Raw genomic sequence first — 20,859 nt, forward strand, 5'->3', positions numbered from 1 at the left:
ACCACTAGTGTGTGGGTTGCCTGGAAAGGAATGTAGCTGTTGGACTGGAAAAAAGGTTATCCAGCACCGGTATGAACTCCTCAGAAGGTTGTCCAAGGTGTGTGGTTTAAATTACTTATACAGATACATTATGCAATGCTCACAAAGATACAGTATATTCACATAATGAAAACAAACCATCTCAGGTATATAGGTGAAGAACATATGATAGATCTACAAACAAGAGTTTGAACATGTTTCGGGAAGAGAGTTCTTTTGAATTTCCAGATTTTTTAGCCTAGGCTGAGCACTTTCCTTTGTAATAATGTTACTGATATACTATACTTATAAAGTTGTGTGTGTGTGTGAGAGAGAGAGAGAGAGAGAGAGAGAGAGAGAGAGAGAGAGAGAGAGAGTTCAATTAGCATGGGAGAGTGCTGAAGTTATAGAGAACAGATTTACACACCTCCTACTATTTGAGAAGTCTCTGCAGTGGAAATTCACATTCATTTATCCTCTCTCCATCATTCCTCATGGTCCCACATAATTATGAACTTAATGATCTTTAACCTTGACATGAGCAAAGGGTTCTGAATCTTGACAATTACTTTACATACTCATACATATTTGATAGAACTAAAGAAATGTTTCTTGGGGGATGAAATTGTTATACTTAATGACTTCAAATATATTTAGCTTTTGTTTTTTCTCTCTCTCTCTATCTCTCTCTCTCTCTCTCTCTCTCTCTCTCTCTTTTAAAAAAGCACAGATTTTAGGAAGGGTGATGTAGATAAATAATGGCCCATGTATGGAGCTAATCTACCCATCTTGCTTCTTGGCCTAGGCCATCTATTGTAATGTTTCTGTATTAAAGATAAAAAGCAAATGAATGTTTCAAATAGCTGCCTTGATGATCTTTGACTGCCGCCAGCTGCTGTAAAGAAGGGGAAGAAAGATTTCTGTAAACATCACATTTATCATTTACTTTAAACTAGAGAAAGCATGATTAAACATTTTTTGTCTGGTACTAGTATTTGATAGAAAAAAGAGGGGAAATATATATTTTGATTTTTTGCTCTTTGCAGACCCTAAGCCAGTGACAAATGAAGGTTATCAAATGAGGGGTTTGTACTTTTTTGTTATTTCATATCCACCATCTCATATTTTAAGCAGTTCTCTGTGGTTATATGAAATATGTGTGCATGTATTTCAGAAGCATCTCTTGTATGAAAAAAAAAGTTAGTTTGTTTTTAAAGACATTGGGCATGTTGCAGTCAAACAGGTATACCAGGAATGGGAAACATGTTTCAACCTGAGGGCCACAAATATTTGCATTATTGTAAATATACAAAAAATATTTCAATTCAAGAAGAAAAAAAGGTTCGAAAACAGACATTAGAGATCTTATTGAACCTGAATTGGTGCAATGCTTCTTTGTGAGCATTGCATAATGTATCTGTATAAGTAATTTAAACCACACACCTTGGACAACCTTCTGGGGAGTTCATACCGGTGCTGGATAAGGCCAGAAGCAAAGTTAGGGAGAGAAATATAAATGTAAATATCACCATTGTACAGTAGACGAGTTCCTACAAATGCATTTTTCTAATCCATTCAGGTTAGCAAGAAGCATTATCACTTAATCATCCAGCCATAAACGCTCAAGGAGGGTGCTTATCTATTTTGGAAACAAAACTGGAATGATTTGATGCTGTATTCAGTGTTCTTCAAATTTGGATCTTCAGACGTGGACAGACTACAACACTCATCATCCACAGCCAGTTTAGCCCAGTATCCAAAGATGATGAGAGTTGTAGTCCATCCAAATATGGGGTCCCAAGGCTGAAACACAGGGCTGTATGTTCAATTTGTACTGATATAAATTGCTATGTGCAGTGCCAACCTACTGTTGTGTTTCATATTTCCTTTTTCATGGCAGGAGCAGGGGAGGAGGATACGAATGGTTATGATACTTATTTAACTGTCCTTAAAAAGGAATCTTTTTTTGGGGGGTGCACAACCTCTTTCTTGAAATAATAATAAGAAAATCGTCAGTACTTAATACTTTTGTGTGTGTGTGTGTGTGTGTGTGCATGTGGTTTTTATATATAAAAAAGTCTAATTACACTTCTGATTACATTTGGTTCGATTAGTATGCATGCAAATAGTCTCTCTTTCTGTATTTAAGCTCTGATATGGATCAGTAGAGGCTGGATGAAAGAACAAATGTCTCTTTGTATGGATTATATGTGTGTTTGGTGGCGGAAGAAATGGACTGGGATAGTTTGCCCACAGCATCCGTGTTCTGAATGTTGTGGAGTAGGTTTTCATCCCCTGCTCATGAGAAGACTCATGAGATACCATTCTGGGATAAATGTTTTATTTATTAAAATTTAACAAGTCGGGGTATTGCAAGCCAATTTACCAAACTAACCCAATTCAGAAACTACAGTGTTAGTGTCATGGACTTTCTGGATGTAGAGGAGTGGTGGGAGGCAGCAGCTGGGGAACCTCAAAGGGAACCCCCGGAGGAAGAAGGCTCAGAGCCGGGGGGGATTGGTGGTGGGACAATGATGAGTGGTCAGAGCAGGGGCATTCCGAGGGGGCGGGGGCGGTCCTCTCCTGTTACCATTCCAAAGGGTGGTGACAAAATGTCGACCCCCCTGATAGGTGGCACCCCCGGGCACATGCCATGCCCCCAGGACACATGCCTTGCCCCCCATGGGCGGTGTACCACACCCCAGGATGCATACCATGCCCCCTGCGGGTGGCACACCATGCCCCCCAGGATGTGTGTCATGCCCCCTGGAATGAGCACCATGCCCACAGGGATGAGTGCCATGCCCTCTGGGATGAGTGCCATGCCCCCTGGGACGAGTGCCGCTCCGTGTACCAGAGCAAGGTTGCTTCGCCTCTGGGTCAGAGGGAGAAGAGGGAGCAGACTGGAAGGAGGAGGTGTCAGAAGGTGAAGAAGTAACAGAGTTTACAGCAGGAAGAGGCTGTGGCACCGGGCTGCCCAGATTCAGAGGCAGGAGAACAGGGGGATCAGGAGACAGAGATGAGGCAGGCTGCTGAATAATCTAGGGAGAGTCTCCATCCTGTTGTGACCAGCTCCTCTCCTCCCTACTCTCCAGGGTCACTTCACATTGAAGGCAGAAGTAGCAGTAAACTTTAAGCTCCATCTTTTACTTAATATCAACAGGCATATATGGACACAACTGAAGCAAGCAGGCAAGCTAGTGAAAGAGTCATTAAAACAGCCAGTTCGGGAAGGCCACTTTGCTTTCTTTTTCCAGGAACACTATTTAGTGGCTGATTTAGTGGCTGATTTTCTCACAGTAACATGGGCATTAATTAAAGGCTTTTGCTTATTCCAGCATTGAAACCTTCTGGTCAAATCACTGTAATGTGTTAGACATGGGGCTACCACTGACTATGACTCAGGCTGCATTCACATGGCAGTTTATTCCATTTTCACAATGTTAAGTTCCTCATTCTGTTTGTGCTTGCACACAACATAAAATCCACTACTGGAACACTATTGGACTATAGTGCAAATTTAGTGTTTTTGTGCAGGGGGTTATTGCCTGTTGGTTGATGTTATTTTTTTGTATCTTTATTTTGGTTTATATATTTTTATTTGGAAATTGTTCAGTTTGGTCGTGTACTTTTTGATGTTTTGTTTATTGTTTATGACTACATTTGCTATGTATGTACTTATGTAAATTTTTATATGTTGTAAGGTGCCTTGAGCATGGCTTTGGAAAGGTGGCATACAAATATCTGCACTAGCTACTTACTTGCTCCTGGTCCCAATTCAACAGATTAGTAGTAAAACCTTGGGTGACTAGGATCCAAATACCTGAAGGAGCACATTTTCCTGTGTTTTGAAATCATCTTCTGAAGCTCTTCTCAAACTGCCTTTGACAAGCAAAAACAGAACTTTTTGGGTGTTGGTGCCCCAGTTATGCAACACACTTTCTGGAGAGGCATGTTTGAAACTTGCATTATATACATATATCACCAGATTAAGACATTCCATTTTCAAGACATTTAGATTTGTGGAAAGACTTAGCTTGCTGTGTGATTCTTCTTTGGTTACTTTAGCTGCTGCCTCATAGTATTTGCTAAAACTATCATCGTCCTGTATATTTTAGTGTATTATAATAGAAATAATTCATTATTTATATTTCCTGTACACCATTCTGGAACTTATTGTGTGAAGGGTGGTGTGACAGCTATTCAACCCTAACATTGTTCACAGGTACAAGTTGTCTCTGCACATGTACAAGTGTTTATGTGAAAATAATGTACATAGGCTGATTTGTACAACTCATCTATTGTGTACACAGGTAGACAGATTATAGGCTTGTTGAATAATGCTTGTTGAATAATGCACCTCTATTGTTTGTATACATTTACACAGACTGTAATGTAACACATCAACACCCCTATGCAGTTGTATTAACATGGTAGCCTCAAATTGCTGTTGGATAACCTTCAACCATTGGGCAGCTGGCTGGAAATACATCTGTAGGTCAACATCTTGGCTATGCCTGATTTAAATAAAACAAATCCATAAACCTAAAATGAAATGTTTGGCAGTGCTGATGCTTAAGCTAATTGCTTTGTGTCTTTTTTAAAAAATGATCACTCAATACATTCTTTGTCATTTCAGCTACACACAGACTTGGACCCTGGAGTCAGCAAGATCAAGTACATCCTATCAGGTGATGGAGCTGGTACTATCTTTGTGATCAATGACAAGACAGGGGACATTCATGCAATGAAAAGACTTGACCGGGAAGAAAAAGCTGAGTATACATTGACGGCCCAAGCTGTTGATAGGGATACAAACAAACCTCTGGAGCCTCCATCAGAATTCATCATTAAGGTCCAAGACATCAATGACAATCCCCCCGAGTTTGTTGATGGCCCGTATCATGCAACTGTTCCTGAAATGTCCATCGTGGGTATGTATGAGAGTTCCAAAATACTTTGCAAAAGATACTGTGTACATGTATTTCTCCATTGCTTTCTTTAATGGCCCCCTTTTAGGACCAAATCCTCACAAGGCAGTTTCAATCATCTAAATGTATAATCACAATAAAAAAACAAAGCTTCTATAAATCATGTATGTGCAGCATAGAAAACAGCAATAAGAATCTATAACAATAAAATAGCTACAAAACAAAACTAGCAAATGCATAGCAACATATTACTTAGTAGAAGAACATTCAAAGGAATAAAATAATTCAGCACCAGAGCTATTAACAGCAGTGAAATATTGTTATCAAGAAGAAGAAAAAGCTATTTGGAACAAATGTATCTTTAATTCTCATTTGAAGCCTTGCAATGATGGGGTTATGCGAAAGTCATTTGAAACAGAATTCCTTCAACATTGGGCCACTGGAGAAAAGGCATTCTCCCAAGCACTCACCAACCCAATTGCATTGCCCCAATGGATATATAACTTGGAAGATGTCCTTACAGTATATGCATGGCATAGGGATGGGGAGCAATTTAATTCAGTTTACATGACAGTTTACATGACTTACCCAGTGTTCACTTTCTAAAACAATATGATAATCAAAACACAACCACCCTTCAAAATTTGAAACACTCTTAATTTTGTAATGCATTCCTCTAGCCAGGGAATGTAGAAAAATGCATATACAGGTGGAAAATGTGCATTGAAATGCATACATTAGTGAAAATAACATACATAATGCATTATATATTAATGCAAAAAGTTATATTAGGCAATATTGCATGCAACAATGTGTATACATTAGAATAAATTACTACTAAAATCCTGGTGAATTTTCATGCAGATTTTTTTTTAAATTGCCAAGTGTTATGGAACTGTGGAGAACTGAAGATTGGGGGGAAATAATAAACTAAGAGAACCCAAAATTTAGATATTCATCCATCACTAGCAGGATGTGGATGGCCCTTTAATTACTCTGGTTCTAAACTGTTTAAAACTAGCAATGTATCAACCCTGAGCAAATGGTAAGGTAAAGGTAAAGGGACCCCTGACCATCAGGTCCAGTCGTGTCCGACTCTGGGGTTGCGGCGCTCATCTCGCTCTATAGGCCGAGGGAGCCGGCGTTTGTCCACAGACAGCTTCCGGGTCATGTGGCCAGCATGACAAAGCCGCTTCTGGCGAACCAGAGCAGCGCACGGAAATGCCGTTTACCTTCCCGCTGGAGCGGTTCCTATTTATCTACTTGCACTTTTTGGGGTGCTTTCGAACTGCTAGGTGGGCAGGAGCAGGGACCGAGCAACGGGAGCTCACCCCGTGGCAGGGATTCGAACCGCCGACCTTCTGATCAACAAGCCCTAGACTCTGTGGTTTAACCCACAGCGCCACCTGGGTCCGAGCAAATGGTAGATGAACATAAAAGTGTTTGTTTCATTTCCTCATCTCTTACTTACATTTGCAAATCCATAGTTGACTAAAGCAATATGTTTAGCTCCTGTGGATGATGAGTGGTTGGCTAGACTGCAAAGTCTTTTGTGCAGAACACATGGATTACATTTATATTCCAATCATAGTGTTGCGATGGAGACTTGTGCTGCTGAAGCAGATTCATCAAGATTTGTTCCAACACGCCACTATAATCCTATTGATATTTGGTTGATGTTTAATTATCTGTTTGTGTGCATTCTTCTACACAGATGCACCACTTAGGATATGCGGCTACATACTTATCTATTTCCCCTCTTCCAACTATAATTAGCCAGAGACACTAAAAGGAAAGATGTTGTGTCTGGGAGCGGATGGTAAGGTCCTTGAGTGGATTTAATCAATTAACTGTTTGAATGGAGAAGCAGCAAAGCAGAATGAGAAGCTCTGAAAATCAAGAGAGGAGTAAGGGGTGTGTTGCCACTAACTTTTCAAACAGCAGTATAGAGGTCTTGTAACTCAGACAAGCTACAAGCTTTGCATAAAGTTCCCATTCCAGTCCTCAACATCTCCTGTTAAAAAGATATGAATGCTGGGAAGACCTCTGCTTAAGGCTGCTGCTAGAGTATAATGTTAGTGGATTAATTATCATAATTTGTAGAGATGCCCACCACTGAGGGGGAGTGGTGGCCCAAGGAAGCAGAAGTCAGAAAATTTTGCTTTCCCAGGACACCAAGGCAAAACTCATCACCATGGAGGAGATCGAGGTGTGGTTTCAGGAGACTGTGGAGCAGACATCAGGATTGATGTCAGAAATGTCTCCTTAGGTGTCATGAACTGGCAGGAAAATGGGGAGGAGAGAGAGGAGAAGAGGATCCTGGTGAGGGGTGTAGCTGGGATTGGAACACACATGGGCAAGCTGGTGATAGGGAAGGAGAGACTGGTGTAGGGACTACTCACTGGGTGACAGAGGATGATGAAGGGATGGGGGTCAGTGCATAAGGACCAGAGCAGCAGGACCAATCATGAATCACCAGAGCCAGAAGGGCCCCTGTCTCCACAAACATGTTGGGCTCTGAGGCACAGGGAGCAGCAGGTGGGGCACTCCAGGAGGCTAAGGCAGGCAAGGGACCACAGCCAAGCTCCCTAGTTGGCCAGGTGGGGATTGGCCAGGGTCACATGCCTCATCAAGCCTGGATGCTGCAATTAGCATGCAAAGTACAAAAGGGCAGCAGAGCTGAGGTGCTGTGTCTGCTCAACTGCCTGTGTCGATGGACCTCAGCTTGCATGCTCCAGGATCTTTGTGGGACTGTGCTTTGGACTGGACTTTGGACATGTGGATTGACCCTAGACTGGGGACTTGCTGCCAGGAAGGCTAGGGCTTCAGGAAAGAAGGGCTCAGAGCGGGAAAGTGAACTCCAGGGCCCACAGGAATTGGATCCACCTCCTTGGATACATCCACATATTGGATCCATATCCTACTCAAAGTTTCAGTTGCTAGGGGGCTTTCCCCTGAGGAATCCTGGTCTGAGGCCATGACATAAATCAGGGTCAGTTGAGGTGTGTGTGTGACACCAGCATGCTGTGGGGTGTGCTGATGTCAGCTGTGCGCTCCGGCAGGCATGCTGACGTCAGACGCATGTATGCAGCATGCATGGCCCTGGGCACTCACAGTCCCGAGGCCAAACCAGTGGGCTTGTGTGAGGATATTATTCAAGCAAAAGAATGGAGAAATAAAATTACTAAATCATACACATGTGCATCATGAGGGTGCATTACACTCACACTTCACAGAGAGACACACACACAAATGTGAGAAGTCTCTTAACTAACTGGAGAGTGTTTCTCTTTTGGAATTGGCCAACAATGTGACTTTTAGTAATTTCTATAAAGCTGTCAAGGCGAGATGCTCATAAATGTTTACTTGGAAAAGAGCCCGGGCACTTTATTGCCACTGTTGCATCCTGTCAGGCTTCTAGAAACAATAGACTGCCCTACTGCAATTTTTTTTTAAAACCCAGAACTACAGCCGTACACATTAGTGTAAGAGGCCAGAACTGTCATTTTGCTGACAGCCAGTGCAATTGGTTGTACAAAGCCATCTTCCCTTCTAACTGGAGTGGGCCCAGGAGCGCTTTCGGAGAGAAGTTTAGGCTGGCTTGTCAATTACAAGCGCTTTTGGAGGTTTGATGCCTTTGCTCCTTTAAATCACTTCTGTGGAAATTGGCAAAGGCCTTCACCACCACCGTGTCAGCTCCTATGACCCAAACATAGGTTCAATATGTTAAGCTCCTTAATTATACAGTGAGGCAAACACAGCAAAGGCCTGGGGTTGAGAAATTTCTATTTTTGCCAGCTTCTTGGCAAGAGACTGTAAACACTCACATGAACCAAGATGCTCGGGGATGTGAAGACAAAACAAACAAATGGTTGGGACGCTGGACTAAAATGTTAATAAAGTCCATGCTTCAAAGCACTTTGTATCCAAGGTAGGGCTTAGGATACAGGAACATAGGAAGCTGCCTCATACTGTGTCAGACCTTTGGTCCATGTAGTTCATTATTGTCTTCACTGACTGGCAGCAGCTGGCCAGGAGCTGGAGATTGGACCTTGTACAACCAAGGCAGATGCTCTACCACTCAACCACAGCCCTTAGTCTATAAAGTTCAGGCACCTGTTTCCACTAGCAGCCAGAGAGATGCATCTCAAAAGACTTCTCTCACTGTATCCTAGCAACTGACACTCAAAGGGATGCGGTCTCTGACAGGTAGCATATAGGCACCATGACTACAATTTTATAAACCATCATCTTCTACCGTACTTGTACAGGCTTTATGCACACTTTAGAACACTGACCAACATTCGAACATGTGCAGGGAGCCTCCACAAGCAATCTGTTATCTGAGAGGTGAATCAGATGCCTTTGGGAAGCCTACAAGCGGGATGCAAAGGCAATAGTACCCTCACACTACAGTTCTCCATCAACTGGCCTTCAAAGGCAGGCTGTCTCTTATCCTGGTGAGGGCATGTAGCCATCAAGACTTAATACCAATAGTCTTATCCCTTCTTTGTGGAGCTATGGGCGAAGAGACCTGCATGAGGAAGCATGTGTCTGGGTAAATAGACCATGGACAGAGCATTCCCTCTCTCACACACACCCAGTGAAATATTTCCACTGCGTCCTACTTCCATCCTAACACAAGAGGCTCAAAGTGATAGATTTTATTCCTTCTTTCCCCTGTGAGCCCCACTTCGGAACAGCAGTGTGTGCATGTCCCATTGAATTACTTGAGCTGTGAATGTCTGTAAAAAGAAGTTCAGTATAAACAGCAGTTCTACTACTTTGAGTCAAGCTCAAACCTGAGACTGTTACCGCTTTCGCAGTCCCACCCCCCATTGCTGCCACTTCTGCTATTCTCCCCTCTGCTTTTAGCCAACTGAAAGCCACTACATTCGTTTTACAGTTGCAGTAGCAACCACAGGCTATTTTATTATGGCTAAAGCTGAAATAGAGGGGAAGTTTGAATGCTCTCCCCAGGGAGGCTTGCCTGGTGCCTTCATTACATATATTTAGGTACCAGGCAAAAACATTTCTCTATAACCAGGCCTTTGGTTGATTAATATTCTATGACCTTTTAAATGGGTTTGTGGGAGGGAGGTTATTGGTTTTTTTATTATTGTGTATTTGTCTTCTCATTTTGTATTTCTACGTTGTGAACTGCTATGTGATCTTTGGATGAAGGGTGGTATGCAACTGTAAGGTTCTCGGTAGTTGCTCATGAGTAATCACGCCAGGTCCGTGGCTTCCTTTGAAGTTTTTATTGCCAAAGCTATTTACAAACAAGCAACACAGAAACACGTCCGTTCATCATGGCTGAGAATCTGGGAATAGCTCCCTCCGGCTTCTTCCCCAGCACAGAAGGCGCGGGATCCTGAATCCCCTCCTACCATCCCTACGCCCACCTCTTCTGTGCAAGTGGGGTGACGGAAAGGGTGCATCCCCCTCTTCTCCTGTTGCCTGGCATTGCAAGGGCTCTCCCAGCATCTCAGAGCCCTGGCAACCTCCTTCCTGGACTTCCCCTTCCTCCCCACTAGAGGCACCTCTGCTGCTGTGGCTGGATGACAAGGAGTTACTGAGAAAGTGGTGCCTGGGCTGTCTATAGTCTAAGAGCCTCTGCACCACCCCGCACTGGGCAGGGGACAGTTCCCTGACAGCAACCAATAATAATAATAACAACAATAATAATAGTCTCAACCCTTCTGCCCATTTGTACTTGCAATGCCCTTTAAATGAGTAGCAGCTACTAAAATGCATTAGTTATGATAACTACATAGAACTTCCAGGTTAAGAGAGAGGCTAAATACATACTTACCTGCTTAGAGCCCAAACTAGAATCACTCAGAGTTGTTCTCAACATCCTGCTTTTAATCTAGATGTATTCTAGATCCTGGGTCTACAAAAGCGAGCGTGGTCACTCAATATGCCTTTGAAAACCCTACTGTTATAATTAGGTTTCCCATGCCTTTTGCGCATCCTCCAACACATTTATTGTGGCAATTCATATACACTCACCCAATGACATTGAGCAGATGTGGATACACGCCACCGCCACCCCGCGTTGCTGGGACCACTTCCATCGGTTTAAAAAATGACACACTGTGGGGTGATATAGAATCAATGGGCATTGAGCTTTTATTTTCAAAATGAAATTAGTCTGTGAAAAAGCACTTTCCAGTGGCATAAAATATGCAATAGGTGCAGATTGTGTGTGGACTAGGTAGAAAAACCCTGGTTTGCAATGAATGAAGGTTATAATGTCATGTGCTTGCAGCTAGAATATTCTTTTAAATAACAGCAGATGTGGGAGGGCAGGGATCAACAACAAAGGAGAGCTGTTGCTTTCAGAGACAATACCAACAACTGGCATCATTGAGCAGCTATCAGGGCCCCTATGACCTGAGATATCAAACTGCTGATGTCCTTTGTGCTCTCCCCTAAAAAACCCCACAAAGCTCTAACCTAATGCTTCACTTAGCCACCATTTTGATTGCCTAACCAAAGGCCCTGGCACAGTACCATTCTAGACCTAACTTCCTCTCATTTGATGCCCTGTTGCTGCTCACTGCTCTTCATTTCTGGCAGGTTAGCCTGTCAGGGCCCAGTACTGAGGAAGGGACTCAACAGAATGCTCTCTGCCCTGTGGTCCCTTCAAAACTGGAGCCAGACTCTGCTTTCATAGTTTAGAAGCAGGATGACAGACTAGGGTGTCTCCAAACTGCAACTGTTTTTGTGGGGGAATCTTATGGAGGAAGTACTTATCAGAAATTAAGGTTTGGTCAGTTCAAGTAGATTAAAGGAATCTGTTGTACTGATGCACCAAATCTACCATTTTTATTTATATTCCAGAAATGGGGTAAATAAATAAATAAATAAACAAACAAACCATTGGCCATTTCCACTTCCATGTCCACTTAAATACTCCAACATCCCAAATGAATTATTTGTCATATAACCACCTGATAAACAAATCAGAACAAATGCTCCTTGAATAGCAGATATAATCTAACCTCTTGTGCAAGCCTTGTGCGGGGGGAGAGGTACAGAAAAAAAAAATGTCATTTTGAGGAGCCCCTAAATCAGACCTTTGATGTGTTCTCATATTTTAAAGAATGTTTGGCTGCAGGGGAAGATATTAAGATGAAAAACATATTGTCGACAGTCAAGAATTAGTCTTCATTGAGTTGTCAGGATCTCTTTCTCCTTCATTCTTTCCATTTTCCTGGTAGAAAATCCTGAATGACTTTAAAAAAAGAGAAGAAAAACGTTGTCTGTTTATGCCTTACTTTGCTCAAGGTTTTTGTGCAGCAAAGGTTAGGATACATTTGGAAGCTTTCATGCCTTGAAGTTATGTTGCGGTTCTGCATGCCCCCGAACTGGTGAAGAACTTGTATATGCTGTGAAGCCCTTAAGCAACAAAGATGTTGTACAAGCTATCTCATTTTTTGATAAGTGCACAAAGTTATAAGTGAGATTGAGGGGGAGTGCATTAATCTCTCTAGCCCTCCACAAATAAAAATGTTGAGATCTCAATGAAAAGAGGCATTTTATTTGTGGTGTGCTGGCGTGATTAATGCAGTTGCCCTCTATCTCGCATATAACTTTACACACTTATCTAAAAATGAAATAGCTTGTGCAACATATTCATTGCTTGAGGGCTATGCAGCAGCTATATACATGCTCTGGGGCATTTGGAACTGCACTGCACCTCCAAGGAATTAATATTTGCAGCTCCTTCTCAATCTTTTTACTACATGGAAGCTAGGTCAAAGGAGTTTTTCTTGTACAAATGAGGTGAAAACGTAGGATGCTGCATTATACCAAGTCAGGCAATTGGTTCATCTGGCTCAGTATTGTCTACACTGGCTAACAGTGGCACTTTCTAGGATTTCAGTCACGGTTCTCTCCCAGCCCTACCTGGAGATGCCAAGGATTGGACCTGGGACCTTCTGCATGCAAAGCAGAGGATCTACTACTGAGCTATGGCCCTTGTCATGACATGATTGATCCCTCCCGTTTTACATCACACAGGTGAAGTGTATAAGGAAGACACAGTCCTCCTTTGTATTAAGATCACCCACATGGTGGCAATATGATGGAAATCTGAGTTTAATTCACCTAGTAACTCCCGGTATCACTGACTATCAGCCCTGTTGCTTCTGTTCTGTAGCCAAAATAGCAGAAGGAGTAGGTATACTTAGGCATGGAGGAACCCCAAGGGTTGCAGAAATAATTCAAAACAGAAACAACCCCTGGAGGAGGGGGTCCCAAAAACAGTCCAGTGGTGACTGAGAACAAGCAACATGACTGCCACTATGATTTCATAAATTTACATTCCACCACAGAAATTAGAAGAAACCACCCTATATTCTACATAGGATGGTTTAGTATAAACCCTAATAGCAAACTGATTGAACACAGCCAAGACTGAAAGAAGTGTTAGTTCCCTTCATTAGTCCCTCCAATCTCCTTCCTAGTCCTGTTCATAAACTGCAAAAGTACGGTATTCTGGCTGATATTTCATCATGGCAGCAAACTTCACATGAGGCGTTCTGAAACTTATTGCTACTGCCCTGAGCTCCTTCCAAAGACTTCCAGCTTCTGAGGACAGAACTGGTTGAGTATCATATATGCTTGAATATCTATGTCAGCCTCTTCCAACCCAGTGCCCTCCATATGTTTTGGGACTGCAACTCCCCTCTGCCACAGACAATATTAGCAAGCCTGAGCAATAAGAGAGTAAGTTAGCAGTACTAAGTTGGTGTTTAATTGCCTTGTGTAATTAGCAAACCTCTCCAAATTCTCTGTATTCACTTTCTAGGTTTACATTAATATTTTAATGTGCTACATTTTCTGAGACCCTGTACTAAAAGGGCTCTAATACTGTGATCAACCTCAAATTAGCCCAAGGGGTAAACTGAAAGTTAGTAAAATAGTTGATAATATAATCTCAAATGATATAAAATATGGTTATGGTGAAACAGCTGTTAAGAAAAAACGTATAACATCCTTTGCTTTTGTTTCACTGTTTGAACATCCTTTGCATAATCAGCTCCTTGAATTTGTCTACTGAGGAACTATCGGAACAGTGAGGTCAATAATGCATCAAATTCTGCAGAGCTGTAATGAAAATATATGAGGTGGTTGTAAAATGAAACTCTTCTTTAAAATCATGGTGTGTGTAGGAATTTCATATTCAATGGAGAGATAGAACTGGGTGTCATCAGAAACTGATGAACTCCACTCCAATCCTTGGATGACTCCTCTCAAAAGCTTCAGAAAGATGTTAAACAGCATGGTGGATAAAATGGTGCCCTGCAGGTCCTCAAAGGATTTTCCTGATATTGCCTCATAGAATTGTAGAGTTGAAGGGACAATGAGGGTCTTCTAGTCCAACCTCCTGCAATGCAGGAATTCTTGGCCTAACATGGGGCTCGAACCCAAGACCCTGAAGTCTCATGCTCTAGATCATGAATCTGAGACAAATGAGTGTTGAAGGTTTTAACATGGCGCCAGCCAAAAAATGTTTGTCTAAAAAATGTTTGTGAAATCACTTCCATAAAAATATTATTCTGCCTTCCAGGTGAGATGGAGAAATAATTAGTATATATTTTGGGTTCCACTGGCAAGCACCTCAGGCCATTTAAAACTGATGCCAAAAAGTAATTTGGGGTGGGTGGGAGGAGTGACATGTAGGTGACCATATATTGGTTGAATACTTCTACAAAGAGTGTGATGTGCTTTCATTTATTATTTAATTGCAATTATAAGGGATGGATGGTATAGATTTAGTGAAAAGAGACAACGAATTTACTAGATATCCTTGCAACTCAACTTGCTTGGAACATGTGAGCCTTGTTGTAAAGGAGTATCTCCATTGAGACCTCTCTAGGCCAAAATTAAAACTATCTTCTAAGGTGTAGGTTACCATAGCAAAAAGCTGGAATATTTTTAGGGTTGCTTCATAACAACACACAGTGGTTTTAGACTGCCAAGCACTGTAGTTGGATGTGTTCAGAAAGAAGGAAACTCAGTTGTATAAAGTGGGCACAATCAGTGGCGGACCTCAGGGCCTCAAATTTCAGTGGCACCCAGTACATTGCCAAAATTTGTTGTGCCCCCTGCACTCCATTCTAAATCATAGTTGCGGCACTCCCTGCAGTGTCCCCAAGACACAGCACACAGTGCATCCGAACTGGTCGCGCTCCCCTAAATCCAGCTTTGGTAGAATCCATCCATGAGTTTTGTGCACATCGACCCCATTCATATCAATGAGCATTATAGCTCATTTATACAAAGATTGTCATTGCTGTTAATAATATGGGAGCAAATTTGGAGGATCTGTGATCTGGAGAGTGTGGACTCTACACCATTTCCAATTTGGCCAGGGTGGCATCCCACCCACCTGCCCTGCATTCGCCAGTGATCTTTAAGGGGAATGAATAGGGTTTTCTTGGGAATCTTCTGACTTGTCTAGTCAGCTGAGCCAACTTTTTCACCTACTCCATCCTGCTTTTTATATCCAGCTGCGCTGTAGTTTTTTGGCTAATTGTTGCATCTGTCTGGCACATAGTGTGGGATGGTTGTAGAAGAGCATCCATTCATGGTGATCTCCTAGAGACATCTTTCAAGTGAGAAGCATTCTGCCAGTCTGCCTCTTATTGCTGTCTGATGTAGGGGTAAGTAGACATTCGTAGACTGCTCTTGGGGCCCTATAGGCATAACCCTACCTGTTATCTTAATCATGACAATCCTCAACTCACCTTCAGAATGAAGTTGCTATGAAAGATTCATATCTTTTATTTTTTAGGTGCTGGGCTTCAAGTCAATATGGTATTGCCCAGATTTCTCTCTTACCTCCTCATTAGATTTAGGCCTATACTTGAAAAAAAGAGGTTTTATGCTGCTGCAGATATTCTAAGAATACTGGTTCACAAAGCTGGGACCTTTATTTACCTGGCCTGGCATCTTCATGCTGGACAGGGGTGCCAATGTAAATAAAATATTGGGGGGGGGATGGGACAGGTAAGCCCTGCCCCACATAATTGATCACATGATGTTCTGCGCACACCGCCATTGAATGGCAATACTCATCAAATATGTGGGGGGCCAAAGACCCCTCAGCTCCTTGGAGTTTGCTGCTATGATACTGGGTATGTGGGCAATACTACCACTAGGGATTTCATATTGTGCATGGGATGCGGGTGGCACTGTGGTCTAAACTACTGAGCCTCTTGAGCTTGCCGATCAGAAGGTTGGCAGTTTGAATCTATGTGATGGGGTGAGCTCCCATTCTGTCCTAGTTTCTGCCAACCTAGCAGTTTGAAAGCACACCAGTACAAGTAAACAAATAGGCACCACTGTGGTGGGAAGGTAAACAGTGTTTCTGTGCATTCTGGCACTCGTCACAGTCCTCTGTGCGCCAGTAGCGATTTAGTCATGCTGGCCACATGACCCTGAAAGCCATCTGTGGACAAATGCTGGCTCCCTCAGCCTGAAAAGTGAGATTAGCAATGCACCCTATAGTTGCCTTTGAGTGAACTTAACCGTCCAGGGGTCCTTTTACCTTATATTGTGCAAGGCACCTATGTCATTAATTGTGAGCATATGCTACAAGCAGGTTCTTTTCTCAGGTGTAAGGTTGCAGTCCTAGCTACACTTCCATGGAAGTAAACTCTACTGAATTCAACAAGACTTATTTCCGAGTAGACATAGTTAGAATTGCAGTCATTACCCCTTGCCAAATGGTTATTCACAGGTTTCTGTGGTTTTGGAGAGAATTCCATCTGCCTCAGATAACAGCCTTGTTTTGTTTCTCATAGGATTTCTTATCCTATATTGGGCTAGCATTGCCTCAAAAGACTCACTGTTGATAGTGTTTCTCAACTGCCTTTCAGCTCACTTCATCCAACAAACTCCTCTATTCGTTTTAAGAAAATGTTTGGATGCAGATAGTTCATTTCTTATCCTATATTGGGCTAGCATTGCCTCAAAAGACTCACTGTTGATAGTGTTTCTCAACTGCCTTTCAGCTCACTTCATCCAACAAACTCCTCTATTCGTTTTAAGAAAATGTTTGGATGCAGATAGTTCCTGCATGTGTGGGAGGATATTTGATTTGTGGAGGACTTGCAGGCGGAAAGTAAAATGGGAGGTTGCAAATAAACAGGACAGACTATAAAAAGAAAAGTATCTGCTTGGAGGATGTGCTGACAAATGATGATATCATATATATATATATATATATATATATATATATATATATATATATATATATATATATATATATATATATATAATGGTGCACATTATAGTACAAATGTATTTTGTAGTACAAACATATTTTGAGTGTTTTATGTCTGTCATACAAATAGAGAACCTACATTGATTATAATGTTAGTTTTCAATTATTTTCTTCTGGATTCTGTACAATAGGCATAGGCAAACTCGGCCCTCCAGATGTTTTGGGACTACAACTCCCATCATCCCTAGCTAACAGGACCAGTGGTCAGGGATGATGGGAACTGTAGTCTCAAAACATCTGGAGGGCCAAGTTTGCCTATGCCTGCTGTACAGCATCAAGAAAATAGGTGCTTGAGCTTATAGAGTCACCTGGAGGAATGGAATATTCCTCTTGCTGCTGATCCCTTCTTACAATTATTGTTAAAACAGGCTTGGACTGGATGGCCCTTCAAACAGTAGCCCTTCAGAAGGTGCTGAACTACCACTCCCATCAGCAGCACTGTAGTTCAGCAACAATTGAATAGCCAAACACACACACACACACACACACACACCACTTGAAATATAGAATTATTGTATGTGATGTAGGATGCATGGCCACCCTAAATGGGTTTTGGAACCAGAACCTGCAGCATATCCAGAGCTGCTGGTCTGAAAAGTCCAGTTCAGCATAGGTGCTACCACCACTCATCTGCAGTTGAGAGCTTGAGGGCAGGGTCGTCTTACCTATAGGCGCTAGGGATACGGGGCACCCAGGCGCTGGGCTCTCAGGGGCACCAGGCTGAGAATCCGGGGCCCGAGAGTTGAGTCTGGGGAAGAGCCTGCCCGTCAGCCGAAGCGCCGCAGCAGACTCTTCTGCATGTTTGGGGGCTACCGAACCAGTTAGACACTGAGGCAGCTGACTGGCTCTGCCCTCCTGTGTGCCTGGGACTGGGCAACTGGGGGGCACCAGGCAGATCTTTGCACCCTGGCTGCATATGCTTAAGACAGCCCTGCTTGAGAGAGAGAGAAACAGTGAACTAGAGGTCCATCTAGCTCACTATTGTGTACTCTGGTAGCAGTTATCCAGAGTTTCAGGCAAGAGCTTTCCCCAGCCCCATCTATTTCACCTGTAACCTTATTCTTGCAAGACAGATACTCTACTAATGAACTACAGTACTTCCCCCAGACATAGGAAGCTACCTTACGCAAGTCAAACAATTGGTAAATTCAGCTCAGCATTGTCTCCTCTGACTTGCAGCAGCTTTAAAAAACTGGGTATCTTCCCAGCCCTAGTTGGAGATGCTGGGGATTGAACTTGCAAGTCAGATGCTCTGACATCGATGCCTTGCCTTGCATATGCCTCCTCGGCCACTTTGATCTGTGGAACTTACACTTTTACAAGTGCCACACCTGCGAGGCATTGAACTTCCAGTGTGGCAGCCCTTTCCAGACACATGATTTGGACATGCATTTGTAATATTTGCTATTTTATGTGTAAATTATTGATACTCATTTTTATTGTTTTGTGTGCAATATTATGTACAATCATTAGAAATACAGATACAGTGATACCTCAGATTAAGAACTTAATTCATTCTGGAGGTCCGTTCTTAACCTGAAACTGTTCTTAACCTGAGGTACCACTTTAGCTAATGAGGCCTCCCACTGCCGCTGTGCCACCACCGCTGCCGCACGATTTCTGTTCTCATCCTGAAGCAAAGTTCTTAACCTGAGGTACTATTTCTTGTTTTTTAAAGATATTTTTTATTCATTTTACAAGATATAAAACATAAAACACAAATACAAAAAACAAACAAAACACAAACAATTCTTATATCAACTTCACATTTTCCCTTTAACATCTTAGGGTGACTACCCCCAACCTCCCCTTCCTGGGTTTCATTACCGTTCTTCTTTATGCAGTTTCATAATTTATCATAAATTCATTAACATATTTAAATACCTATTATTTTATTATCCAATATAATTTCCTTTAATCCTTTAGTAAAATCCCAATTACCCTATTTTATACCAGAAACCTCTAGTTACTTCCCTAGAATTCCAAAAATTTCAAACATTACAGTATGTTTTCAAATAAACTTTAAATTTCTTCCAATCTTCCTGCACTGTTTCTTCCCTCTGGTCGTGCAATCTTGCTGTCAGCTCAGCAAGTTCCATAAAGTCTATCATTTTCAGTTGCCATTCTTCCACTGTTGGTATCTCTTGGTTCTTCCAGTTCTTTGCAATAAGTAGTCTAGCTGCTGTCGTAGCATACAAAAAGAAAGTATTGTCCTTTTGGGGGCGAGGTACTATTTCTGGGTTAGCGGAGTCTGTAACCTGAAGCGTCTGTATCCTGAAGCATCTGTAACCCAAGGTACCACTGTACTTTATATATTTTTCAAAATAAAATTACAAAATAATGCTAGGTAACACTGGCCTTGTGTTAAGTTCAGTCGTGACTGCTGCATGTTGGGGCTGGTGGGGCAGAAGGCACAGTGACCAACAGCAGGTAGATCCAGGGCCAATGACAGCCAGAGCCAACTAATAATAATAATTTAAAAAAAAATTGTATCTCACCCTCCCTGGCCAAGGCCAGGCTCAGAGCGGCTAACATCATAAAAACAACATAATATGCATAAAAACAGACACCAATTAATTAAAATAAATCTTAAAATTAATTCAGACAAGTTAAAATCTGGGCAGGTGGCAATTATCAGGTTGGAGTTTAGAGTGGTTAACACTTGCCAGGACCAACTGTTTCCACTGATTATAGGTTTGCCCCATCCTTCTCCCTCCTACATTGTACAAGGGAAACATTGAAATTAAAGAGGAGGGAGCTGACAGGCAGTGGAATGAGTGCAAATAACAATGCAAGCAGGCTGAGGGCAGGCTGCCATTGGTGGGACAGTGGCTCTTTCACCCTAATAGACCAGCCTCCACTGGTTAAGGTGCTCCAAATATTTGGAGGAAAATCTGTATATAAGCACCACAAGAATGAATAAACTCAGGATGACAGAGGAATCAAGGAGCAATGAATGTCACATTAAAAAAGCCATAGGACCCAGACCACTAGGATCTTTTCATAAACTTTATAACAGGGGTGAGAAACCTACAGCCCATGGGCCAAATTTTGCCCACCACAGGTCCTACATCAGGTGTAGGACAGGCTTATACATGGCTGGATTGGCTGTGAGCTTGAGTTTCCTGTGGGAAACTTCATTGCACAACTGATTCCTGCAGAAATCAGGCTAGATGTCAATACCACATAGCTGATAGGGGGTGACTTTGAGCCTGTTCCTCACCAAAGCACTCTTCTCATGACGTGTATGGTACTTTGAAGTCCCAATAGTCATCACCTGACATCTGCGTGACATCAGGTGGTTGACATGTGGGGGACACTGCCCATCTGTGAAATTTGGCCCATGAGGAGTAGCGGAAATAAGGATCTGGATTGCTGCTCCAGCCTTATATGCACTTCAGGTCTAGTTGCTCTTTCTTTCACTTAAGAGGTAAACTAGAGCACTGACTGTCAAAGGATAAAAAATATTTCTATCCACTTCTTGATGTGTTGGGTGGAGAACAATCGTTTAAGCAGGCAATTTCTTTTTTCTTAAATAATAGTAAATTGCTTGTTTCCTTTTGTCGTAACTATGAATGGTAAGTGCCTGTCATGGAGATTGCTGAG

The 20,859-nt window shown here is 42.3% G+C and overlaps 1 protein-coding gene across 2 annotated transcripts in view; it reads left to right on the forward strand.

Moving 5' to 3' along the window:
- CDH8 (cadherin 8) overlaps positions 1-20,859 on the forward strand; it is a 236,931-nt gene that overhangs the window by 80,250 nt on the left and 135,822 nt on the right. For both annotated transcript variants that reach the window (XM_033157166.1, XM_033157167.1), the window contains one exon: positions 4,658-4,952. In XM_033157166.1, the coding sequence (XP_033013057.1) occupies positions 4,658-4,952 (295 nt within the window). The remainder of the gene's footprint in view (positions 1-4,657; positions 4,953-20,859) is intronic.

This window comes from Lacerta agilis, chromosome 8, assembly GCF_009819535.1.
Source record: "Lacerta agilis isolate rLacAgi1 chromosome 8, rLacAgi1.pri, whole genome shotgun sequence".
Taxonomy (NCBI): Eukaryota; Metazoa; Chordata; class Lepidosauria; order Squamata; family Lacertidae; genus Lacerta; species Lacerta agilis.